This window comes from Nelumbo lutea, chromosome 2 (genome assembly GCF_056320005.1).
Source record: "Nelumbo lutea isolate HS-2025 chromosome 2, American lotus-T2T, whole genome shotgun sequence".
Lineage (NCBI taxonomy): Eukaryota > Viridiplantae > Streptophyta > Magnoliopsida > Proteales > Nelumbonaceae > Nelumbo > Nelumbo lutea.
In genome coordinates, this window is record NC_142685.1 from 39,766,056 (window position 1) to 39,792,943 (window position 26,888).

Consider the following 26,888-nt stretch of genomic DNA (forward strand, 5'->3'; position numbering starts at 1 on the left):
TATAACAGGCACCCGAAAGCCCTACTGGGTTGTATTGATTTGACTGGCACCATTAAGCTCAGTCAGTCTGTGGTAGTGAAAATCTCAGGAGGGTCATGAGTAGAGGAGAATCTCTCTAAATCTGTGTGCTTTATCTACCTAGCAATATTTATTTTCTTGTGTACTATTATTTGTTTGATTGCATTTTTATTTTACTGCATTTACAAGCATACAACAATCTTCACATTGATTGATATTGCATACATTTTTTTTGTAAAAGGCATTAGGTCAAAAAGGGGAAAAGATTTTAACTATCCAATTGAAAGTCAGGTTGAGTTAGGGCTAAGGTTGGGGGTTTAGAACTTAAGGTTGGACTTAACCCGACCTAACCTAACCCGATTTGCAGCCCTATCTAAGCCCTGGGCTTGTGTTATTTTAACCCTCGGGCTCGCCATTTATTAAAACTGAGAACCAGGCTGAAGAAATGCAACATTTTACCCACTTCATCCATTTATCAAAAACTTCATCTCCAACACCCTCAACAGACAATCCCAATCAATTTTGTCATAAGCCTTTTTAAGATCAAGCTTGATTACCCTGAACAGTGCCATTTTTTGATAGAAACTTTTTGGAATGTCTTGGATCTTTTGTTGATATATACACAATTACCTGTGGTTTTTTCTATTTGACTATGGTCTCAAATGGAGACAATCGTTTTGTCTCTTTGGCGTACTTCTAACAGCACTATCTTTATGTCCTATAGATTCTCTTTTTATTGCAAATAGCCCTTTTTTCTTACTAAAAAACAAGTATGTAATACAACACACCAGATCTGCTCGCTAATGAATGGAAGGCCCGATATAAAGCATCTTTGTTTTCTGCTGTCTTTGCAAAAACATCAGCCAATATATTTGCTGATTTTCTAATCCACCTGCATGAAAATACTCCGATATCAGGAACCTAATTTCCCATCTGAATCTCCAAAGTACCACTCTCACTCCATTCATCCATCCAATTTTGATTGCTAATGAAAATCTCCATAATCATCTGAGGGTAAGATCCCAGAAGATCTTTGGTGGGGTAACTTGCTTTTGAACGATTTACAGCAATTGTTTTGGGCTCAAATGTAAAAAGGGTGAGGTAGGGTAAGATAGTAGTGAGTCTAGTGACTATGCTCTTGTTATGTGTATTTGCAACCTCTTGTTGTAACTGTATTAATTATTTACTGAATGAATTCCTTTTTCTGTTGATCAAAAAATTAAGAAAAAACAAAAAAAAAAGAGATCAAGTATCCAACCTATCGAACTCTTTCTTTATATAAGAACATGTCCACTTTAAGCTCACATATATATAGGGCAAATCTCTTAAACTATCCCTACAGTTTAGCTAATTGAAAATTTGTACCTTTACTGTTTACATATTATCTAGTACTACCTCTACTGTTTCTGACAATTGACTAGCTCTACCCCTATCGTTAGCATCCGTTAGTATTCCATCAAAGTCCATACACATATACCACCACAAAACTTTTTTAAAACCCAATGTTACCCTTGTCCCCTTCTCAGGATTTAAACCTGAGAAGCCAATCTCTGTCTTCAACCTGTAAATCGAGCTCTGGTTCTTCAGCTGCTCCTTCGAATCAAAACCTTTGAGTTTTATTTATACGGAAAAGAGAGGCCAACTATGGACTGGCTCACCGGATTGAAAATTGCTCTAGGATCTGCAAGTTAGGTCCAAAACCAGAAGGTTGTCTGAAAAACATGAGCATCGGAGATTCAGCAATTCAAGGGGAATAAGTTGAAGCTCGACATTCACCACCGGTGGAGGAAGTAGGTGATGGATTCACAAATTAATAAATACAACTCCAGATACCTTTGCCATGGCTTTAGCAAGCATTATCTTCCTGTTCCAGGTGGCCCATATTAGCAATACCCCAATACCCCTTTTTTAGGCCCAAGAAGCTTCCCAGAAAATAAAAAGAGTGACTTTTTGACATCTTCTAAGCCTCCAATAGAATCAAACTCCACATCAATATGATCATGATTCATAACATCACATGCTATTACATCCTTGTAGGGATTGGATAAGTGGTCGACCCAAGTGCTTTGCGATCTCTTTCTTCTCTTCCTAGACTTTCTTGCTGGCAACGCGATTTGGGTCTAGTTGATGGAGGCCAGCGAATAACACCAAGCAGCTCGGAGCGGTGCTTGCAGTGTACAAGGCCAATTCCTGAAAGAACCTCATCTTGGAACAACCCATAGCTCCACCTTTTCTTGCCTTAACTTTCTGTTTCCACTTTCGATTTTCATGCCACGCTAAAGCACTGGTTTAGAGATCCAGATTCTGGACTATTGCAGCTCCAAAGAAAGCATGGTCTGGAATACACAAAGATTCTATTCTCTCTGGATGCGACAGACATTAGTGGTCTCCCTGCCTTTGCTCTCCCCTGTTTCACCAGCGATGGTTGCGCCATTGGTACACACTCCCTCCCTCTCTCGACTTATATTCTCTCTCTTTTTCCTCTTCCATTTTGAAAATTTGAAAGAGAATAATGGGTAAAATGGTATTTTTTTGGTCTCTCCCTTAACGGACGTTAATGGCAAAGAGGTTCTTGACAATTGTCAGAAAACTTAGGGGTACTCTAAGACAATATGTAACAGTTTGTCAATTAGCTAAACAGTAGTAGTTATATATATATATAAGTATGTATGTATGGTTTCTTAACCCCAATGGGCATTCTCTTGCACCTCTTTTTTCCAGGCCCTAACTCATTCAGCCACCTATTGCATTTCCTACTAAAGCCATTTAGAATGAGATATGCCACACAAAATAAAAGTTTTTTGTTGGAAGAAGATAATGCTTTGAATAGGTGGGATGTGTTATAGTTCACTCCCACAGGAGAACAATTATATTGAATGAGAAAATTACATGAATGTCCCTCATAAGGTTCCTAAAAACGAAAGAAGCAATAAGACTAAAAAGCCCCTACAAAAAACAACTATTTCCAATCATTATAAGACTAACATTCTCAACAGTTTTAAGGGGTTGGCCATGTTGGTTTAGTTTGGGCTGACTGATTTTGTTTCATCTTTGTTGGGTGTTTCTTGGTTGTTTCTTTCCCCTCGGGTGATTGCTTTTCACCTTTCCTTGTATCTTATTTCTGTTTAATAAAATTTTTATTCATCTTCAAAAAAAAATGCTTCTAACCCACCTGTGATCCAACCTCTATTAGTTTAGATTTTAGATTCCTGAATTAACACTACATTAGTTCTCTCCTTCCTCAAGAGGTTCTTGATTACTCCTCTTCCTTGTACTTCACAACCCTCTCACATTCCAACTAACAATTTTTATTGACACTAATTTCAAACCCTTAATTCTTTTATTCTCTACCCACCCCCTCCCCTTTTCCTCTTTTTCCCAGCGTCTTCCTTCTCATATACCATTCCACTTTTTAGCTTCTCCACTTCACTTTTCTTTTTCCTTTTTCCTCTTCTCTTCCATTCCTTTCTTCTTTCTACAGACCTCCATTTCTCTTGGCTTATCTTGTACCCTCTTCTCTCTTCTTTCCTTTTCCCCTTCTTTTGACTAACCCCAAATCAATCTTTTGTCCTTCTTGATCTTCTTCATGTTTTCTTTCAACTGTTACACCACTCTTCTACTATATTCTTGCTCCTTCTCCTTCCAGAATTTTTTTTCTAAGACTAGCCTTCCAAATTTCCCCACTCCCTACTTCTCCTTCCCTAGACCCCTCATTGGCTTCAGATTGGCCAGGTGCATGGACAACTACAGACTCTGCAACAAGACAACCCAGGGGAGGAAACAAAGAGTTAGCAAATACAGAGGTAGGCTCAAGGGCTAGTAGTAAGGAAGTAGGCTTAAGGTTAAGAGCATTAAAAGACAATTATCAAGTTTTCTTTCTTTTTTTTTTTTTTTTTTTTTTGAGGGGGGGGGGGGGGGGGGGTTACCCCTGTCCAACTCTTTCATAGACGGCCCCAAAAATAGGTCTCTGCGAGTCGCACTCTTGATCGGCCAAATCCTGTTTGGACACAATGTTTGGCTCTAACCCCCAACAACAAACACCTTGCTTTCATTCTTGATTTGGCATCATTTCCTCTCCTAATGGTTTACTCTCGAACCTCAAGCCTACAGTTGAACTTGAATCCTCCAGAACAGCTACCTCAACCATATCTTCCTGTGCTCTGTTGAAAGGGGATGATGGAGTGGTGAACAGGATCTCTATTCCAAGCGGTTCCTCTATAAAGTTTCCACTGGCTTTAACACTCTCAAGGCTACCCAGGCAACAGTCTTAATCAACCTCCTCTATACTTTCACCTATGTAACGCCCAGTCACTGTCCGCCACCTCATCATCCCTTTCTCCTCTGTTATACCTTAGATTAGGTTTTTCAAGGGTGGTAGAGTTAGACACTATCACCAATCTCCATAAGAGTTTACTTTGTTGTCATTGAACATGCCTCTCTCATTTGATTTCTCTGTTTGTGTTTGCATAGGTTGAATGGTAGGGGAGGTCCTTGCCATCAAAGGGAACGAAGAACCGATCCTTTTCAAGGAAGACGATAGACTCAGCTTAAGGTCTATCATCTTTGATTATTTATCAAATGATGAAGCGCACATGAGTACTGGAAGTAGCTCATGCTTGGTCTGCCCCAACCTGTTTCTACTTTTCACACTCACATGATCTTTTGCCTTTCTTATCTTGCACATAAAGGGCTGCCGCCCCTAGTGGGTCAGAGATAACTTTCACAGTCCCTTCAACTTTTGTTTGAAACTTATCCATCCGATTTGCTTTCAAAGGGTCCAAACCCTTCTTGTTTATAGCACCCGGTTCCCCACCTTCCTTAAACCAACTTTGACAATTTCTGCAAATGTTGAGGTTCAATGCCAACATGGTGTCCCATGTCTTATCACTACGTGTTCACCCTTTTGACACATCATTATCTCCAATTGCTCCCCTCACACCAAAGCTCTACTTCTATAGATGACGTAAGCCACACCTCTGTCCACAAGCCTTCAGTCCAAAGCTCTATTCTACAGGGAATGAGTTTTGGCTTTGCTCTGACCACCTTAATCGCCACAACAAATGTTACAATTTAATCAAATTAGGTTTCCAAAAAAACTTAGTCAACTAGTCTACAAACCATAAAAGATGGTCCAATTCCAACCAAATTTAAGAAACAACCTCCTACTAGTCTACAAACCGTCTTAGTCTTAAACAACCATCAATACACATGCAACTCTACCAGTGTCTAATTAAATGTCATAACCTAGACTTTGTCAAAGGCTTCATGCTATTCATCAAACTTGATCTCCAAAAAATCCTAAAAACCTACAACTCTATTATCCTTTAAGACTCCATTATCTTCCCCATCTCAAAAGGTTATTTAAAATTAACCTAACAGATAAATGAATCCACATGGAATGGAAGAAATAAAATACGAATATGAAACAATTCATAATCAGCATCAATCCATCATCATGATCCAAGTTTATCCCAATTATATGGGGTCAGCTACATGACTCCTGATTCACCAATCAGTTCTGTTTAATGCTCTATCCACTGTTAAAATGTTTCATATTCTATGCTTTTTTTTTGATAAATCAAGTCTGCATTCTACCTACCCCAAAATCTCAACTTCACAAACTCCTGGCATTATGCCAAAAACTTATAATGTGAAAATCTTAATGTAGTAGCTGGAGGGTTAAACACAGGAGTAACTAATAAAAAAAGACCATGCCTTTTTAAGTCTAAATGGACCATTATCCAATGTTGGTCCCAGCTATCTGGGTTCTTGGGACTGATGCATTGGATACAGACCACAATCTTGCCTTTTTTGTACACAGTGGCCACTCACAGACTCATATCTATGTTCTCAAACTTGTCATCTCAAGATTTTACCATTACACCAGGTAAATAGGTAAAATGGCCCCTGAAAATGCCATAACTCTAAAGACAAATAACCAGTAAAAATAGATATGTCATTCTGGATCAAGAATGAAAAAATTAGAAATAATCCCATTAAGAAAAACCTAGTAGTTGTGCCAATAGGTGACAAGTGAAAGTTGGCTGAGATGATCTGTCCATGTGCATGGACAACCAATGGCAGTACAAGTAAGAAGCAACTTTAGGCAGGTAGAAGTCTCTACTCTCTAGAGATAAAGGGGACGTGAATGAAGAGTTGGCTAAAATAGTAAAGAGTAAAGTTTATTAATGTAATAGGCATGGGGGCATTTCTATCTTTATACTTATCTAAAGAAGGCTACTCCTGTCCGTCCCATTTTATAAAGCAAGGGTTCAACTTCAACATTTTAGAAGAGTACAAAACCATCCACCTACTAGGTTGGGTTATGTTTTCGAATCCACTAAAAAAGATTCGCTTCTCCTCTTCTCTGCTTTATTATTGCTTGAACTCTAAACCACATCGTGGTATCAAAACACCAAGGAGTGGGCAATCTTCTGGTTCTTTTCTTCCTCCATTCTCTCTTCTATTTCCTTCTTTGTCTCCTTTTCCTCTTCCACCTTGTATCTTTGGTTGTCTATGTTTTGTGAAATGCCTTGAACCTGGGGGTGTGGACTAGACACACAGGTAATTGTGTTTTCCTTGGGTATTTTAGGAATCAAAAGGGCTACAAGTATTACAGTTCTACTCAGTGCTATCAATGCAGTGAAACAATGACTAGTCATTATGGCCTCTCTAGTGGATGTGAAATGTGATGACAAGTTAGTGCCTACACACTGACTAGTCAATAAAAAAGATTAGGCTAGGATAGGGGAATCACAGCCTTTTATTTTCCAAGGAAAGAGTGCTCTAATCTGTGTATTTTCACACTTCACTGCCAGTTTACACAATTGGTCCAGAAAATGCCATCACAACCTGAATAGTCCCTCCAGTTGCATTCATGTTGCTTAGTAGTTTCAGCAATTTCAGGTATTTTCAAGCATCTTTAAAATAGGATGGTTAGGAAGCACAAGCAACCATTATCAGACTATTGCAATGACATCAGAAACCATGGTGCGGCCTAGGTGTTAATCCTTTTAATATCAAATAGCAATTTCACTTGGAAAAATACAGAAGGTCAAAAAGACACTATGATCTTGTTGAAACAAAATGTCTTGTCATAAGTCCTTCAGTAAATAAGCTCTCACCCAAAACTCTTGCACTTTTATGGTCACAAGCAACAACTATCAGATCATTGCAATGTCCTGCACATGTTAGCAACACTACCAGACCATTTCAACAAAAGGAAAAATGCCCTCTAATGCTGCATGAAATCACTTTGCAATGAAATACGTAAATACTATGAACCTACAATCCTGACACAAAATAACTAAAATGACTAATTGAGATTGTTTTGGGTAAAATTAACCAACCAACATTGCCCTGCAAAGAAGAACAACAGAAAAGAATAGCCAGCACAAAAAAAAAAAAAGTTGGAGAAAGAACTCCAAGACAGAAAATTGTTTAATTATACAATTTAATCTTGAAAATGCTCCTAAGCATGTTGAAACACATATTAGAAAGTTAACAGCCATACTCCAAAAGTCGCATTTCTAAGAAGGATCGTCAAATGACAGTTTTCAAAGCGTATCTTCAGTTAAGAACCATAACTAAAAATATGAAGATAGTTCAAATATGTTTCTAGGTACAGCAAGAGAAGGCAAGAAACTCAAGAAGCTTCAGTAGCAGGTTGGGTAACTCCAGACTTCACCAACAACTTACCGAGCGCCTCAGGTGAGCAAACCTCGTACTTGACCTTTCCTGATGGTGAAAGAAACACCTCGGCGAGCTCGAGCTTATCAGAGGTAAGACTGGTACTGTCCATGGTCTTACTTAAAACTTTCAATGCAAGCTGCACTGCGTCGTCCCTCGTCATGTCTTCCTTATAATCCTGCTTCAGCATCGACTGGGCAGCCTGGTTGTTCGCCCCGATGGCTGCAGCCTTCCAACCTCCATAATTCCCACTCGGATCACTCATATAAAGCTGAAACCCAAAATTCTTGTCCCATCCGGCAAACAAGAACGAGACTCCGAAAGGACGGAGCCCGCCGAACTGAGTGTAGCCTTGCTTGGTATCACACAGAGACTGAACGAGCTGTTCCACCGGCATCGGCTCTTGATAAGCATAAGTATAGCGCTGGGATTGAACCCTGGCAGTGTTGATTAGAATATTGGCATCAGACATTATTCCGGCAACAGCGCAGGCAACATGGTCGTCGATCTTGTACATCTTCTCGGTGGATTTCGAGGTCTGTAGGAGCTTCGACGTAACCTTCTTTTCACCAACCAATACGACTCCATCTTTAGACAATACTCCGATTGCAGTTCCTGCATTTCCGATGGCCTCCATCGCATACTCCACTTGGTAGAGACGGCCTTCCGGGGAGAAGATCGTCGTGCGGCTATCGTACCTCCGAGACATTTTCCTCTAAAATCAACTGCTAAAACAACTGAACAGAAAAAAAGAAAAAAAAAAAGTTTTAAAGAATTCGAGACCCTCTTATGGGTTTTTCCGGTTACAGAAAAAAAAAAATCAAGAACTCGAGAAGGGAAACAATGTGAAAAAACCTAATTTACAACTGTAAGAGGAAGCACGAACAGAATGAAAGAAAAATGAGAATTGTAAGGATAAATTTAATAGTTTTGGGGCATAAAACTGTAGAATGAATCAACGAAACGATGGTTGAAAGAAATCATGCCTGAGTTTGCAGTCGCAAAAGATGTTCGCTTGGTTCGGAATTCATCAAGAAAGAATTCAATCCTGTGACATTTAAGGCTGTAAACGGGTCGGATACGGATCAGAAAGCGCGAACATCCGAAATCGATCCGATTACTGATCATTTAACTCCGAATCCGATCGAATTTATACGGCCTTTGCAGCTGTAACAAGGATTAAGGCCGATAGCCTGGGGCCCGTTCCAGGCCTAAAGCATAAGTCCGGGTCTGATTGGGGTCCTCTAGTCAAATCATGGTTTTTGAACCACCGTTGATCCGGACGATCGAAACGTTCAGCCTACGAACTGTTTAAGCAATCAATTATGTTTTACCTCAAATTCGGTCCCTACTCAAAACCGTTGAATCGGTTAACAACCCATTGACTCAGGCAATTGAATCATCGACCTTTTCAATAGTTTTTGGCTATTTTTTATTTTTTTATTTTTTATTTTTTTATTTTTTTATTTTTTATTGTCAAAATGGGCCATTAGTTGGAACCTGATGGTCGAACCATCGACCCAAAAACCGATGGCCAAAACGGTTCCCTTTCTAGGTCACTTTTTAAAACCTTGCATCAAATATATAATATTACAGAAATATGCGCATAAAAATTATTTTATACATTACATAATATAAAATATTATATATAATGTGCATTATAAATGTCATATTATATTATTTATATTATATAAAATGTAATATAAAATAACATATATATACATATCTATAAAATATGTATAAATAACATATATAATTATGTGCAAATCTAATATTTAGAACTATGATTGTAAATCCAAATACGTTTTTATTGTCTTTAAAACTAGCAAATAAACCCATGTGGGGTTAATACCCTCTAACTTATTAACAAAGGTGATATTTGGCAAATCCTTTTAGGCAGATCTTATGATAGCTTAGATGGCCAAAAGATGTAAGGAGATTTTTGGGGTTTTGTCTTTAAGAATTAGAGTGTTTGGTGAGTATCCTTTCTACCATGGGCTACAGAATTGTTAAATGAAAGATTTTAGGTGTAGAAAGACAAGAACAAGACTTTATTTGAAGCTTCCAAATTTTTTGCCATTTTGGCCTTCTATGAGTTTTTTAGGACATAGGTCTTTCTAGATTCCTATCTTTCATTGCTAAATGGAGAAAAACCAATTTTTGGTCTTCTAAGCTTTGAAAAGCTTGAAAGACCATCACAAAAAGGCTTGCTAAACACCCATAGAGTCAAGAAGGGTAACTAATGGGGGGGGGGGGGGGGGGGGGGAAAGGATTTATGAATGATGTTATTGAGTAATGATGGATTTTATTAGATGAAATTAAGACCTAATGGGGATTTTATTGTGACATCTTATATTTTTAATAATTTATTTTAAAAACAGATATCTACATGTGTGAGATATGAGAGGAGAAAGAGGTCTATGTGAGGCCTGTGGCAAGAAGACCCTTAGCCTCTACACACTCCTCTTTCTATTATATACTAGTAAATGTACACGTATGTTCTACGTTATAATTTCAGATAACAATAATAATTTCAATATTCTTATTAGAAGCCATTAAAAGATAAGTAAGTAATTAAAGCATGGCATGTCGGTATATTTAAATTTTGTATTTTATTTCCAGTGTTAATAAAAATACTTCTTAATTATCATAATTATTCTTTTAATACGACAAACATATAATATTAGTGATGTTCAATTTTTTGTATTTTCTATAATTTTTCATTTCTATCTATTCTTCTAAGTTTTTATTATATAATTATGACATCATGTGTTGACCTATTTGACTTGAAAGAGAAAACAATCTCATTTTTTGAAATTTTAAATTTTCTATTTGATTTACGTATTTAATTGTAAAATTAACACACTTGTCTTCGTTTAATATGACAAATTTATAGTATTCCAAATATGTCAACTTTTTCTAATAATTTTATATTTTTTATAATTCTCTCTATTTTATAGTTTTTATTATTTAATTATGACATTATTGATTAACCCATTTTGCCCAAATGGTTTGCTTGTTAGGGTGTAAGCTGTGTAGGTTGGGTTGAATTTGTGTTCAACCTAGTCCCAACCCTTTGCGTTGGGGTTAAGACTCAAGCCCAAGGTCAAACTTAATTTGTCCAACTTGGGCCAAGCTTGCATTAAAATTTGATGCAATTAGATTAGGCTTAAGCTTGGATTGATCAATCATTCATATGCTAAAATTTAACATAAATGTATGTGTATGTATGCCATGCTCAAGCTACTTAAACCTAGGCTTAGGTGCAATTCAAAAACATAGAAGAGTCCAAACTTTTGGGCCTAGGCCTAGGTCTAGCCCAAAGACCAAAACTCCAAGCTAGTTCATCTAAAATTGCAAATTGGGTTGGTTCAGACCCAAATTGAACCCGCCCAATTTGCACTTGTATGGAAAAAATAACTTTTCTTTTTGAGTTAGGTTAAACTTTTATTCTATTTCTATCATTAATAAAAAATAATTCTTTTTTATTATACAAGCTTGTGGACCCCAATAATTCGGATTGAGTACAGGCTGAACCAAACCATTTTAGGCCAATTAATTGAAGGATCAAGTACCTAATATCCATAATGTAATTAAATATGTGAACTAATGTATTAATCAGTTAAGAACATTCCAAAATAAGGGTAAAATGGGAAGATTAAGAAACTTCTTGAGTTTACCTCACTCTATTTCTATTAATAAGGATTCCATACCCATTTTAAAGGACTTTACCCATTACTCATTTCACTTCACACCCATTATAGAGAGGGAAACCCATTTCACTCTCTCTCTCCTCCAGTTTCCCACCACCATTGCATTGGGCCTATGGAGCAGACTATTAGTGCCAAGTCCACTGCTCTTACATTAGAATCTTTGGTTACACTCCGATCTCCAAGGAGAATAACACTAATTACTATGCAATTACACCGCCTTCAACATTGAAAACTGGTTCAATTAAAAGCAAGTGATGGTACCCGAGACATCTCATTCTGCTTTCTCAAACCCTTTTCTTCAACTTCAATGGTAATATTGTCACCACCAATATTAACAATCAATGTTGTATTCTTCATTAGCAGAGATTATGATATTGGAAGGACACCAACAAGCCTCAAGAAATTCTAGACAACAGTCTACAACTCAAAAAAAAAAAGTGATGGTTTTGTTCTCTTCTTTTTGAGTGGATTAAATGGACTTTGTTCTCTTATTTTTACCTGTATTTTCTTCCAATTCAACCTTGCTTAAGGACTAACCATTTTTGTTTTCTTGCGTCCTTTTTTATGAGACTTGTATCAAGATTCTAGGATTACAATTCTAGGTCTACATCCATAGAAAAGGCAATGGATCTATATCATTGTTAGCTACTACTTCAAGATTTTGGTCCCTAAGATCAAGATCCATTTAGATGGGAGATCCGGATCATGAAGCAAGTTCTTTCCACGAATCTCTTAAGGTAATAAGAAGCCAAATCATCTTATCTAAATGTTGGTGTTCGCATCTAGGTAAGACTAGTTACGACTTGTGTTGTTTCTATACAAAATCATCTTATCTAATATTTGCTTACCCTTTCTGTTGTGCCTCAATCACATGGGGATCACTTGTGAAAGTAAGGACATGCTTGCAGAAAGGAAAAGCACAGGGTTAATTCAACTGAGTTCGCATGGCCTTGCAATATTTGGTTACCCTTTCAGATGGAGGCCCTTGAGTTTAACGAACTGTACTGAAGAACGAAATGAACTCACCATTTCTAACAGAAAGGAAAAGCACAAGGTTAATCCAACTGAGTTCGCATGGCCTTCCTGTGCATATTTTCTAATACATGCTTGGTTCTTCGGTTCTTCCTTCCACAAAACTATCAAACGGATGCAAAGGATCACACGATGTTTAAGGGATACACCGTCTGCCTTGTCTCAAGAGAAACTGGAACCAATGGATACCATTTTAGAAGCCTAAGCTGAGATTGAATCAAAGCTTGGAGGGGCATTTTGTTCAGACATTCTGGACTTGTAAGAAATACAACCACATTTCATGAACCATTCTGCAGAAAAATAGACATCTTAATTCATTACTGTTAAAACAAACAAACCCAGATTAGATATGTACTAATCCTGTAGCTGTAAAATCCTAACCTACTACCACTCAACCTTAAAAGTACTACTTGGGCTCACCATGTAGACTTTACCAATTAACATCAATGGTCCATTCACAAGAAGAAATGGACGGTCCCATTGCAACTGATTGCACTGTAGTGTTGATCGTGTGTACATAATATGGTGTCCATATTATGTACATAATATTAGTCCCATTTGATGCCACTCCACTGGTTCACATTTGCAAGTTCCCCCTCATGCAAACTCTGTTGAATCAGAACTCTGAGAATTATCACCTCTCAGGTCTAAAACATTGTAACAAATGAAATAATGTAAAGTAGTCAAAACTGATTCAATGTTACTGATCTCACACTGACAAATACCAAGACCAGCTGAGATGGATCAATCCTTCAAAACATGGGTCATGGCCAATGATTACAAAGCCCACATTGGTGGGTTGTAAGATCTGCACCTAGAGTTTAAATCCAACTTACAGACACCCCTCAGGTCAGATTTTCACACAACTTTGTACTATTACAAAATATGATGGTAGATCCATTTTCAGGTGGAGGCAAGTTAATCAGCATCTCAATCGGATCTTAAATTTTTTGCAATTTCAGGAAAAATACAAACATGCTAGATATGCAGCAAGACAAACCATAGCTGCAAATGGCAAGAAGAGCAAAATGAAGAGCATCTTAATTACCTGATATGGCTTTTATAAATATAAAAAATAAAATAATAAAATATCTATATATACATGAAGAGTCCATGGAGAAAAAAAAAAGATTTGTCTCTAACACATTCACAGAAAGGTGCTAGAAGAACAAGCATAACTAGCTTATTGTAATTGACTTGAGCTACTCATAATTTCTTTAGTTTTTTTCTCTGTTTTATTGATGTATTTTAGGTGTGGTAGATCATGTATGTCCCCCCCTGTATCTGTTGATTTTATTGATATTCTAATGAAATCTTAACGTGCCCCCCTCCACCTGGAGTAAATTTTGGGGCTAAAAAAAAGATCACGTATGCATTGTTATGAAGAAGGTGTGTTGTACTGTCCGCTTGGATACTCCAGCGACAACTCGTCACCATGGATAGTATATTTCTTCTTTCTGTTCACATTCCCTTTCCAGAAAATCTTGGTCAGTTGGATAATCGCCTTATTATATTGAGTATGAAAGTGGATTTTATTAGACCAACTAGTTCTACAAGCATCTAAACTTGTTGTAAGTTATGAATCGGAGTTTAATTTCCAACTTCAGCAGAGTTCATGGCTTGCTCTATAGGTTTCTAATTCTAATTAGCATCTCTAATACATATAAAAGGAACTGAAGGGCAAACCATCTTTCAAATCAGGATGATTGTCTGCAGAGGGATAGCAAAAAATAACAATTTGATCAAATCACTTTTTTCTTTTTCTTGTGGACCCACTAGTTATACACTGTAAGTTATGAATCAGAGTTTAATTTCCAACTTCAGCAGAGTTCATGGCTTGCTCAAGAGGTTTCTAATTCTAATTAGCATCCCTAATACATATAAAAGGAGCCAAGGGAAACCATCTTTCAAATCAGGATGGTTGTCTGAAGAGGGGTAGCAAAAAATAATAATTTGAACAAATCACTTTTTCTTTTTCTTGTGGGCCCACTAGTTCTACTCTCAAATATATTCCAACTCACTACCTACTCATTCAACTGGTTAATTTTTCTGTCACCATTACCCATCACATAAATGAGGTTTGAAATACAATTGATGAAGGTACCAGGGTCTTATTACTTGAATTGGTTGTACTGGTACATTATCAAGCCTCAAAATCTTCTGGGAAAAAATCTTCATCTTTGGGAGGACCATTTCGAAGTTTTTCTTGAAGATCCAACTGCTTGGGAAGAACAAGCTCAGTTCCATGACCCGACATAGAGAAATATCTCTCTAAAACCATCTGAACTCAAAGGAGGAAACAAAAGCAAATGAAATAAAAGAAGAAATCAACAGCACTCTCCTAGAAAATGGAAACGGAATTAAACTTATGTGAGAAGGTTCATGTAGAAAAATGAAAACAATAGTAAAAAATATATAGCAAGAATACTTATATACCATAGCAGCAAAAGCGTCAATTCTTCCCTGCCGAGTGGACTTGTTGATGCCCCTAGAAAATGGAAACGGGATTAAACTTATGTGATAAGGTTCTTTAGACATTTTCCATTTAAATAATTATCCTCTTAATTTCTCTGTTAAAGCACCAAGAATTCATATAAAAATGTAAGCCACAGGTACTCCCTTATCTTGATGGCACAAAGAATATTTCAGAAAAGGTTTCCAATAATAGTAACAAAATGTAAAAAAAAAAAAAAAAAGAAACGGCTTAGAGGAACAGCTGCTAGTGGTTAGCCATTTGATTATCACTGTAAACGGTTAATCTACAATCCTACATTTAGATCCATTTTATAGAGGAATTTTAAGTCATTTCATCCTTTTTAATTCAACTCTATACACTATATGCCCATTGGCAAAGCATCTCTCACCATAAGAGATACTTAATTTCTCAAATAGCATGAAAAGTGACTCACAATCCACTCAAAGCATCTCAAAGGGAATCACAGTGATGTGTAGCCTAGGCATTTCTCTATAAGTATGTGATCAGACCTGAATAATACTAAATAAATCTGGAAAAATCCTAACACTAATCTAGATATGACTTGGGTCGATGTAGAAGAGAAGAAGTTGGAAAACTAGGGCTGAAATCTAGTAGAGATCGAAAAATTATTGATCTCTAACCATCGCCCCAATATCTTTTATTATACTAATGCTGTAATTACATCATTGAACCTGAGACAAAAGACCCAATAACTATCGAATGACATCAGTTAAGATCAATAGTACAAATTAGGTACCGTGGGCAGAATCAGTTGAGGCAAATCTGACTGCTAGGGCTCAGTTTGGAAGGAGTATAAATACAAATATATAGAGTGCAAAACCTTATATTTTGTATGTATTTGTACTGTACATATTTGCATTTGTATTCTTTCCAAACTGAGCCTAGAGGTCAATTGACGTACATCAGGGAGAATAAACCAGATTCAAGAGTTGTTGGGTACTTGGGTATAATGACTAGAAACAGGAGAATGCACAAATTATGTTTGGGGCTCTTGTCCAATTGAGTCTTATAATTGTTCTAAGTACTTTGTTTCCTTTGTTGATGATTTTTCAAGAATGACTTGGGTTTTTTTTAATGAAATCTCCTACTAAAGTGTTTGATATTTTTCTCTCCTTCTATGCTGAAATCAAGAATCAGTTTGTTGTTTCAATTAAATGTTTCCATTCTAATAATGAAAAAGAATATTTCCAATGCCTGTTCCAAACACTCTTTGAATCTCATGGCATTATACACTAGTCTTCTTACTCTTCCACTCCACAACAGAATGGAGTTGCAGAGGAAGAACAGGCATTTACTTGATACTAGGGCACTTTTGCTTAAAATGTTGGCTCCTAAAAATATTAGAGTGATGATGTCTTTGTTTCCTCATTAATCTTATGTCGTCTTTGGTTCTAAATGGTGATACACCCTTCACTATTGTTTTTTCTTCTTAGTCTCTATTTTTGTTATAATGTCGGAATTGAAGAATCAAATTTGGAATTTTCTAAAATTTTATGTATTTCTGTTTTTTATAGTAGGGATATTTTCGTCATTTTGACCATTCCCATGTGGGCCTGGGCTATAGCATCTTGTTCCCATAGCTTACTAGGGCTTATCTTCCAATTTTCAGCTTATTTGCATCAGTAGGTAGAAAGTTATTGTGTTTCTTGATGCACAATACAAGGAGTGGCATTTTTGTAGGTAGAGAAAAAGAAGAGAGAAAGAAATCCCAAGGAATCACTTCAAGGATCCTAGAATCATTCTAGGATTTGTAGGAATCACTAAAGTGATGCAACAAGGCTAGAATAAACTGACACAAGTTGGAAAGAGAGAACAATAGTGTGTGTGTGTGTGTGTGAGTGAGAGAGAGAGAGAGAGAGGGAGGGAGGGTAGAGAAGAAGAAAAGAGAAATAAATCCCGATGAATCACTCCAAGGGTCCTACAATCACTCTAGGATTTGTAAGAATCACTCCATATAGCAAACTTGCAAGAGAGCTCCAAAGAAATCTTCACTTCTTTGTAAAGGAAGAAAATACATCTATTTATAGAGTAGCTTGTGGCTCGGAATACTGTTCATCATAATTACAAAAATGCCATGCATTGTCTTGTGCACCAAGAAACACAATAACTTTCTACCTACTAATGCAAATAAGCTGAAAATTGAAAAATAAGCCCTATTAAAATATAGGAACAAGATGCTATAGCTCAGGTCCACATGGAAGTGGTCAAAATGACGAAAATACCCCTACTATCTAAAAATAAAAAAATACATAAATTTTCAAAAAATTCCAAATTTGATTCTTCGGTTCCTACATTATGTTGCCTCATGTCTTTGGTTGCATATGTTTTATTCATCGTTTGGGTATAGATTTGGACAAACTGGATTCTTGGGCTCTCAAATGTGTTTTCTTAGTGTACTCCAAGACCCAGAAGGGGTACAAGTGCTATAGTCCTACTCTTTGTCACTTCTTTTGTGCCTCTACATGCGTCATTCTTTGAGAATGTTCAGTACTTTTTATCAACAGAAAACATAGATTTTTATTTAAAAAAAACCTCCTCCCAAACACCAAGGTCCTTGCCATAGACCTCTAATGCCTGCCAACTCCTTCCACAATTTATTTCTCTCTATACACATTTGGACCATAAATGTTGGTCATAACCCATACAAAATTGTCATCCAAACATCTCAATTTAACTAAAACTGAGAATCTTCCAATCAATTCCTCCAAGCTTTCCACAAACTCCTCATTTCACAAAGAAATTATGCCCCCTGAGGTACCCCAAGAGGGAGCTTGAGCCACCCAATGCCTCCCCCCCCCCATAAAACGACATCAATTCAAATCCTGGATCTTTGAATTGAGAAAGATCAAGAATTTTCACTATTTCTTAGATTAATGGACCAAATTTGACACAATAGGATCTTTCACTCACATTTTTCTTCCACCAAGAACGTTTTATGAAATTCTTTAACCCCCCCCCCTCGAATTTGGAGCATCCAACTTTCACGTGATTCACTGCTTAGAATTATCTATTTTAAGTAAGGATTTAAATATCGATATGATACGTCCGATATGGGGCGTATCGTATCGATATTGGTTAGTAACGATATGGGATACGCTACGAATACAAGTGTTCGTATCGAATGGATATGGATGCGTATCGGCCTATATCGCATTGTATCGGTCGATACGCATTGGTACGCATTGCGTCCATTCAGGAATCTCCATAAAAATTAATGCGAATGAGGTGATTCGAGCTCAGGTCACCTCACGCACATTTAGAATTCGATGTGTTTCCAAACCAATAAGCCATGCTACATTTCGTGATATAAAGTAAAATAAAATAAGTTTTAACAACTTTTTCTGTTCGCTGCAATTTAAATAAAAAACACATATTTATATTTAACAACTCTAACTAAAAATTAAAAAAATAATATTTAAAAATAGTATTTTATAAACTAATAGAATAAATAATGTATCAAATCCACATTTAAATAAAAAATGAATTTTAATATCAAGAAATTTATACAAATAGAAGATTAATAATAGAATAATTATTTTAATACTCAAAATTTATAAATTTGCACATGATATAAATCTTAAAATTTTTATATACTTTTATTAGTTATTAATTAATATTTTAATTTACATTAATAAGTAATACCAACATATTTATTGTTTACGAAAAAATAAAAATATTATATACAAAATATTGAAGAATATAATATTAAATTGAATCTATTAAATCCACTAGTCTACATTTATTGCAAAAAATGATTTTTTATTTCATAAAATTTATATAAATAAAAATATTAATAATGGAATAATTATTTTAGTAATTAAAAACTATGAATTTGTATATGATATGCATCTTAGAAATTTTAACAAATTTGATATACTATAAGTTATGATTATATTTTTATAAATTATTAATCGATATTTTAATTTGCACTTGAAATTTTAATATTTAGTTGGCTTTTTCTTAATGTTAAAAAATTAAAATAGTAAAATATAAAATAATTGATATAATAATTAAAATATAATAGGTGCATATGTTTAGTGTCTTGGACTCTTGATTGATGTACTATAAACAAAATTATACATCCCGGTTAATTAATCGTAATATATTTCTTCATATATATCCTTAATATTTACATTTTTATGTATTTATATACTATTTTGTGATCATTTTGATCTTAAATTTAGTGTTATTAACATATTTATGAAATTCGTATGTATTTCCCTAGTGTATCCATGCGTTTCCATCTTTTTCGTCTGTATCCATGCGTTTCCAAAGCGTATCCATATCCGTATCTGAGTTGTCCGATACAATACCCGATATCGATACTTAATCCTTGATTTTAAGGCCCATTTTAATAGCCAAGTTCACCACCAAATCTTCCTCCTTCTATAAGTCCCCACTATTTTTTATCTCCTTAGGATCAACTTCCTTTCCCTTTCCTTCATTTAGATATCCTAAGAGCTTCTTCTCTTCAACATTCTTTTGGCTCTGAATTTTCCCCGGATTCTCTCTAATCCTCTCATTTTCCCCTAACAAATCCCTCCTTATCTCTATATCATCATGCCCTCCTCCCACTAAACTATCTCCTACAATAGGCTTTCCCCCTCCTGGCATTGTCAAGGGCACAATTGGAACAAGGATGGGAGCTGTTAGATCTGCAGAAGCATTAGAAAAAGAGTTTATGAATGATGTTATTGAGTAATGATGGATTTTATTAGATGAAATTAAGATTAAAGAAAAGGTGTGCAGATTAAAGAAAGCAATTTATGGACTGAAATAATCTCCAAGAGCTTGGTTTGGAAGATTTAGTAATGTTGTGCAGAAATTTGGAATGAAATAGTGCAGTGTTGATCACTCTATGTTTAGTAGGGATACTGCCTCTAGCAAGTTGTATTTGTCATTAATGTTGATGACATTGTTATGGGGACTAATAAACAAGGTATTGAAGAGTCCTTTTTGGAAGAAGGCGATCAGTCCTTGGTCGCTTTCCTCTTCTTCAAGCTATAGTGAGAAGGAAGGCTAGATTGATTATGTTGTGGTGTCCTTACCAGTTCAGGTCGATCAGCCTTGATTTGATACCATGTGATCAGACCTGGAATAATGCTAAATAAATTTGGAAAAATCCTAACATTAATCCAGGTATGATTTGAACTGAGATAGAAGAGAAGAAGAAATGTTGGAAAACTGAAGCTAGTAGATCGAAAAAATGTTGATCTCTAACTGCCACCCCAATATCTTTTATTAATACGAATGTTGTACTTACATCATTGAGACAAAAGACCATATAACTAACACAAGAAATAATAACAAGGAAATAAATGTATAAAAAAAACCTAACCCTATGACCAGCTCTATAACTCAACAAAGTTTACACAAGTTATCCAGCACTGCTTCTATTTGCACATAATGGGGGTATTTATTCATTCATTTCTATTTAACCTTTTAGAAGTCGATCTCTGGTCGTGTCTTTGTAATTCTTCCACTAAAGTACTGTGAGTTAAATATTGTAGCATTTCTAGACAAAGGTTCAGAAAATCTGGTTTGGGGAGGATAAATCACCTCCCATCCAAGGAATAACAGAACCAAAAGTAGGTAAATAAATGACCAAATAAAGGCAGTTTGATGGGGCCAATTGTAGTGCCATTATCCATAGCTTTAGAAATTCCATTGCTACTTTTGGAAATTTTGAGTTTTTCTATTGGAAACTGTAACTTCATTAATGAATTTTCAAAATACAACTGTCAACCCCTAGTAGAGGGAGTTGAATCACAAAAATAAAAGTGTGTTTTATTTTTTGATATCAAAGAAACCTTGATGCTATTAAAATGAACGTAGTGCCTGCCCTAAGGCTAGAGATAGGTGTCTCATTTAGGAGATGTTCTAAAGGCCACATGCCCTAAAAGCATGTAAGAAGCAGTCCTCTAAAATGACTAGAAAAGCTAGAAGTTAATTCCAAAAGACAAGAAAACTTATCCAGTGTTTAGAAGGACCATTTCCTTTATTATTTTGGAATTTGAACAAAGAAAATGATAATTTATCTCTGTAAACACATAATATGACTAGAAAAGAAAATTATCAGCCAATTTGTCACAAGTGAAAGAGCAGACATAATAATTAATAGGCATGCCTTAATCCAAGAAATAGTAGGCAATCAGAACAAGATAACTCAGAGATTATAATTACGTGTCAATCATAAAATCAAGGGCTTCCATTGATGTCCCATGTTCATCCTGCAGGTATACCCTCCAACCCCTGGTACACACAGACAGAAAACAAAAAAGAAAAAAGGAAGATCAACATTAATATGCCATACTAAAGCAAAAAGAGGTTTGTCCAATAATGCTTACACATCTAAACATGCAGTAAGCAAGAATATAAATAATAAGTACAGACCTCTAACAAAGTTTTTACTTTAAGTCTTTAATATACATGTATAATTGCATACATAGTCAGTTTCACCACCATATAGCAGTGAAACAGCATGCTAGGTAATGTAGGGGCCAGTAGACAGAAGGAAAAATCAATGGGTAGCCTTGCTTCAAAATCCAACAAAATATACTCTGAATCTAAGACAAAATCCAGAGAATAGTTGCTGGTTTTCTAATAGGAGAAGGCAACTACTGTAAATAACAAAGAGAAAAGAAGAAATCACATGTTTCTCCGGCATTGATTTCAAGATGAGAAAAGAATAACTGTAGAGAAACAAAATTAACCCATTCAATTCTTTTTTTTTATCAATAACTTTGAAAAATTTTATTGATTAAAATGCTTTAGGATACAACAAGAAGTTGCCAAAGAAATCAGCTGACCCAGTACAGAATTACAAATGTGCCCAAAACATAAATATTCTTTGAACCCCTTGCTTTGCTAAGCTATCTGCCAAACTGTTGGCAGATCTCCTTACCCATCCCACCTGAATTGACATGCTCCTTGGCATCCATTTAAATCTTCTGAAATCATTCTTCAACTGCCATGTCACCCCTTCCCCTTTCTGCAACCATTTTATCACAGTTTTTGAGTCTCCTTCGATGATCAATCTATTAATCCCCAACTCTTTAGCCTTCTCAACCCCATATACTGCAACTAGAAACTCTACCCTTGCCACATCACCCACCTCCACAGGACCGAAGTACAAGGCAATAATGAAACCATTTTCATCTCTAATGGCCCCACCAATACCTGAAGGGCTTGGGTTACCCACACAATTCCCATCAAAGTTTAGCTTCTTCCAACCATCTGTTGGAGGGGACCAAGTCTCAACAAACTGTTGTCTCGTAGATGATGAAGCAACAATAAGTCCCCAAACCCTAAAAAAGTTTTCGGCCTTAAAGGCTGAAAACAGCTTCAAACTTTTTACCCAATGTGCCACCCTCAATATTATTGTTTCAACTAAACCTTCCTTGCACTTTTCTTTACTTTCAAATATTCTATCATTTCTTTCCTCCCAGATGGTCCAAAATATTGCTACTCTAGTACACCTCCAAAGAACCCTTCCCCTCCTTGTCTTACCACTTATACCATTAGGGTTGAACAAGCCTTCCACCCTGTCAGGAAAGGACCACCTGCACCCAAAAAGGGAAGTAAACCAATTCCAAATAAAACTGACAAAAGGGCAAGATATATATAAGACAGTGGAAAACAGTCTCACCACTCAATTTACATAGGACACACCAGTTAGGGGACAAGCACCAATTTGGTCTTTTCCTTTGAAGTACATCAAAGGTATTAATACAACCATGAAAAACTTCCCAACAAAAAGCATTGATTTTAGGGGGAATAGGAGGGGACCAAATTTCTTTGACTAGAAAATGAAGAGAAGATTATGTGGCAACCATCGAGTGTAGAAAGGATTTACAGGAAAAGGACCCTTCGGAATTAGGACCCCAAATTCTAGAATCTGACCCCACCTTCCCCCAAGAAAACTGAATTCAACAATCCTAACTGCTCGGGCACTGCAAGAAGTCCAGACTCTCTAAGGTTCCTGTTAAATCCCAAGGTCCAATTCAACCCTGGAAGGTGAGATGGTTGATTTAGGAAATATGAAATAGGCTTACCCTTGAACCTGGACAAATCACAAAGAGAAGGAAATACACATCCTCCCAAAATCTGATTTTGCTACCAAAAGACAAGTCATACCTGATAAAATTTAGGAATGTAGGGAGAACATCATGGATGGCCTTTCAGGGAGCAGCCAAGTTAGCCCTACGGAGACATCCAGCATCCCATTCGTTGCTTGACATGCCATGAATGTTTGCAACCACTCTATGCCATAATTTCTAATTTTCATTTGGAAACCTCCAAAGCTATTTGCTAAGCAAAGCCTGATTCTTCAGTCTAACATTCCCTATTCCCAAACCCCCTTCTTCTTTCAATTTCCTCACCTTTTCCTATCTAATCCATTCAATTCTTCTGTTCTAGACAGATTTACATGTATATATAAAACACAAAGCTTATAAATTTTGCAATTACTAAAATGCAGTTAACTCCTAATTAGAATCCTAGAAACTCCTAAAAATAAAAGGACAGCAAAATGGTAGTTGACTTAACCTAATACTTTCCAAACAAAATAGGAAACTGGTAATTTCATACCTTCTAAAAAATAGGATACCCCTAAAGAAAACAATAGGTGGTTTGAAAATAAAAACATAAAAAGTAGAAATTACTATTACTATCAGCTTCTAAATCTGGGTACAGTCAATGGTTACTCTCTCTCTCTCTCTCTCTCTCTCTCTCTCACCACACACACACACACACACATTTGTTCTAGTAACTTTGGGATGCTCAAATCCCTCTAGAAATTGATTTGCTACATATACTTGTAAGATAGTGAATATATATTTAAGGGTAAAGAAGTAAAACCTCGCTGATATGCATTGACTGTATTGTGTCTACATAAAATCCAGAACTGGTAAAATATTGGAGAACCCATTTTATGCATTTGTTTGATGAAAGATAACCAAAACCTGAATCTTCAATTAAACCACTTCTTCATCAAATGAAATATAGTAATATAAGAAAACAGAGAACAAATAATCCCATTATACTATCGAGTGACAAAAAAATAATATAGATTTGAACCCGCTGGTGGATTTGGCTTCAATCTGCAAAAAATAAAATGGGATGAAAATGTTAAATCTAGGAGCCCAATGTGTATCCTATTAGTTTTACATATGGAAATCCCGCACATTGAAGAAAACAATTAGGTGTCCAGCCATTAAGGGGGGAAACAAAGGGATGGGGAAGAAGGAATAATGGACCAAAAAAAACAAAACAGCAGGTAAACAAAGGATGTAGAAGATGGATCTAGTCTTACCTTTGAACAAAATGGCTGGAGAAATCATCGGAGATCCGACCATTGGGATGGGTGGAGGTCGAAGAAAAAGAGTCTCTCAAGGCTCTATTCTGACTAGATCACTAGACCCAATAAATTTTCTCAGTAGAGTTTTCTCGCTAGGGTCGCACTGTTTAGGTGCAATCCTGCCTACTCGATTTTGGGATCACGTGTCACACATTTTTCCCATCCCACCCCCTTATTTCCCTCAAAACAAATAAAGGAAAAATGAATATTTTTGGAATATTCCCTTTTTCCCATCCCCATCCCACAAACCAAACCAAACCTTAGGTTTTTTTTGTACACGTGAGTATTCATGGGAGTTCGGATCTAGTCCCAACAACCAACCCCAAGAGCCATTGTAGTTGTGTATTGGGAACATCTCCCATGTCCTTCATGGCAAGATGTTCCTGATGTACAGCTGCAAATGGTTATTCGGACCGGTTCTTGGGACCCTGTGTTGGGACCAGATCCAAACTCTGTTCATAGGCTGGGCTCGAGTTCAAGTTTTGCCAAAATTTGAATGGACCTGACCCAAAGCCCAAGCTCGAAGAAAAGTAAAGCCAAGCTTGACAGGCCACTCACGAACAAGTCTACTTGTGAGAGAAAATACATAAAAGTAAATTGTTTGAATACATGATTTTCTTCTATAAGAATTTTTTTTATCAATAATCAATAATCAATTCATTAACTTACTGAAAAACATTACAACATGTTTCTGATACAAATGAAAAATCAAATACTTTTCAAGCTTATGCATCCCCTATTACAAATCTGCCCAAAGCAGTTGATCCCTATACACCCCTTGCTTAGTCAAGCAGTCAACCATCCCATTTACCGTTCTCTTTACCCATCTGGAATTTGCCTCTAATTCCTCTGTTCTTCTACAAGACTATATGTCTTTTGTTTATTAACATGGTCGGTGTAATGGTTATTCCAGTGACACCACTTTGTATGTAAACAAGTTGACAAAATTAACATTTAATCATCTTATACCTCCTACTCGGCTAATCCATAAATCAAGAAAAATTTACTTTCATAAATTGTAGAGGAAAAATTAACTAATCAAACGGTAGGCTCAAGTAAACCAGCATGATAAGAGTCATCCCATCTGACTGGTATTTCCATGGATAATAGATAGATTTAATGTCAAAGGCTGATAGTCTTGCAGATAAAAAGGTAAAATCATGAATAGGAGCATATACAAGCTTAATGGTTCTGAAACCCATTCACAATTAGGAATCCAATTTTAAGAATTAAAAAAAAAAAAAAAACTGGAGTTATATCATATGAGTCTATTTGACCTTTCTGCTGCTCGGACTGCAAGTCTCCCGGCAACACTGCGAACTTTGTTCGATTGTGGTGTCTCCTTTCCATGACGAGATTTAGGGAGCCCGATTATAAATTCATCAGCTTCCTGAATTCCTCATAAGACACTCAAATTCTGTTAATTCTGATAGCCAAATCACCAAACAAAAGTATTTTACTATCTTGAGAAGAAGAGACGCACACACACAAATGTACCTCTCGTTCTGCAATCTCGAGAAGACGCAACTCGAGCTTCTGTCCTCGCAACTCTAAAACCTAAACCAGTTCAAACACAAAAATAAAATAAAAACTAAAAATGTTGATGTTGCAGGCATATCCGAAGGAAACAAGAGGAAATAAAAACAGCCAGTAAAGGAGATTTGATAGTGATTACAGTTAGAGGACGGGCAGAGAAGCCTTTGCTGACAGCAACACCCGTCCGAGATAATCCCAAGTCTACTCCCACACTGAACCCACCTCTCCAGTGTGGATCAATCTTCCGACGGAAGGCATTTGGAGGAATTTCATCTATAGACACTGCTCTTATCTTACTTGGAATATGAACCTTGTTCATCAGAGGAGATTGCCATGAGATAGGAGTAGGAGTGACCTTGCGTAGAACAGGACCCAGATCCCATGGCAGTTCGGTCTTGCGTGAAACAAGTAAAGAAGCTTGTTGAATGATGCATAGCGTATGTAGTTGTGGCTGCATTTTGCGGGAACCCTGCTGATGGTTTCGTTTTTCTAATTACTTTTCGGCTTGTAAGTATTAACATCTAGGCAGCAGACTTTTGTGTCTTACATGTGGAGGTGTAAAGTGGGCACGTGCCTAAAGTGGGCACGGCACGTGCCGTGCTGCCCCACGGGCTGTGCCGTCCTCGCCGGTTGAAATTTTGAGGGTCGGCCCAATATGGCGCATGGCCCAAGCCCAATCGGGTCCATGTCGTGCCGTGCCAGCACACGGGCCTGGGCCGGGCCAAGTTGCAGGCCGTGCCATAGGTTTGGACTGTGCCGGGCTGGGCCATAGGGCAGGCCTTGGGCCTAGGCTGAATTTGGTTGTACTGTTTTTTTTTTCCTATGAACTCTGGGAATTATGAATTATTTAAAAATTTAAGAAATGAGAAATCTAAGTTATTTAATACATAAATGGAAAAAAAAATACTTAACCAAATTGAAATAAGAATGATAGAATAACAAATTAGAAGAAAAATAGAAATTTTACTTCATTTAAATTTGAATGGTACAAATTAGTGAATTACAAATACAATGATTGGATCATTGCATACTTGGATGAATGAGA

At 36.5% G+C, this 26,888-nt stretch overlaps 2 protein-coding genes across 5 annotated transcripts; both read right to left on the reverse strand.

The window, feature by feature from the left end:
• Positions 1-7,454: 7,454 nt before the first annotated feature.
• Positions 7,455-8,833, reverse strand: LOC148870021 (proteasome subunit alpha type-4-like). Its single transcript, XM_088970721.1, has 2 exons — positions 8,694-8,833; positions 7,455-8,444 (listed from the first exon to the last, which is right to left on the reverse strand). Exon 2 carries the CDS (start codon positions 8,414-8,416, stop codon positions 7,664-7,666), a length of 753 nt encoding a protein of 250 aa, XP_088826847.1. The 5' UTR covers positions 8,417-8,444; positions 8,694-8,833; the 3' UTR covers positions 7,455-7,663.
• Positions 8,834-12,638: 3,805 nt separating this feature from the next.
• On the reverse strand, positions 12,639-26,359 carry LOC148870022 (Polynucleotidyl transferase, ribonuclease H-like superfamily protein). 4 transcript variants are annotated; one of them, XR_016107410.1, is made up of 8 exons: positions 25,983-26,350; positions 25,805-25,864; positions 25,585-25,697; positions 21,133-21,201; positions 14,889-14,940; positions 14,571-14,733; positions 12,873-13,060; positions 12,639-12,742 (listed from the first exon to the last, which is right to left on the reverse strand). XR_016107410.1 is itself a non-coding variant. In XM_088970723.1 (7 exons), exons 1-6 carry the CDS (start codon positions 26,298-26,300, stop codon positions 14,596-14,598), a joined length of 750 nt encoding a protein of 249 aa, XP_088826849.1. In that variant the 5' UTR covers positions 26,301-26,350; the 3' UTR covers positions 12,709-13,060; positions 14,571-14,595. The 4 variants fall into 4 exon arrangements, 3 of the variants coding, with proteins under 3 accessions (XP_088826849.1, XP_088826850.1, XP_088826848.1); XM_088970723.1 differs by having other exon boundaries at positions 12,709-13,060; XM_088970724.1 differs by lacking the exon at positions 14,571-14,733 and having other exon boundaries at positions 12,709-13,060.
• Between the last annotated feature and the right edge of the window lie 529 nt (positions 26,360-26,888).

What these genes read in the sequence shown, in the direction of transcription:
- LOC148870022 (XM_088970723.1), bottom strand. Translation starts at nt 26,300, where the DNA reads ATGCAGCCACAACTACATACGCTATGCATCATTCAACAAGCTTCTTTA. An exon ending in CTTGATTTTATGATTGACAC is followed by an intron (nt 14,941 to 21,132) that starts GTAATTATAATC and finishes TCCATTTTCTAG; the next exon opens with GGGCATCAACAAGTCCACTC. An exon ending in TTGACGCTTTTGCTGCTATG is followed by an intron (nt 14,734 to 14,888) that starts GTATATAAGTAT and finishes CTTTGAGTTCAG; the next exon opens with ATGGTTTTAGAGAGATATTT.
- LOC148870021 (XM_088970721.1), bottom strand. Translation starts at nt 8,416, where the DNA reads ATGTCTCGGAGGTACGATAGCCGCACGACGATCTTCTCCCCGGAAGGC.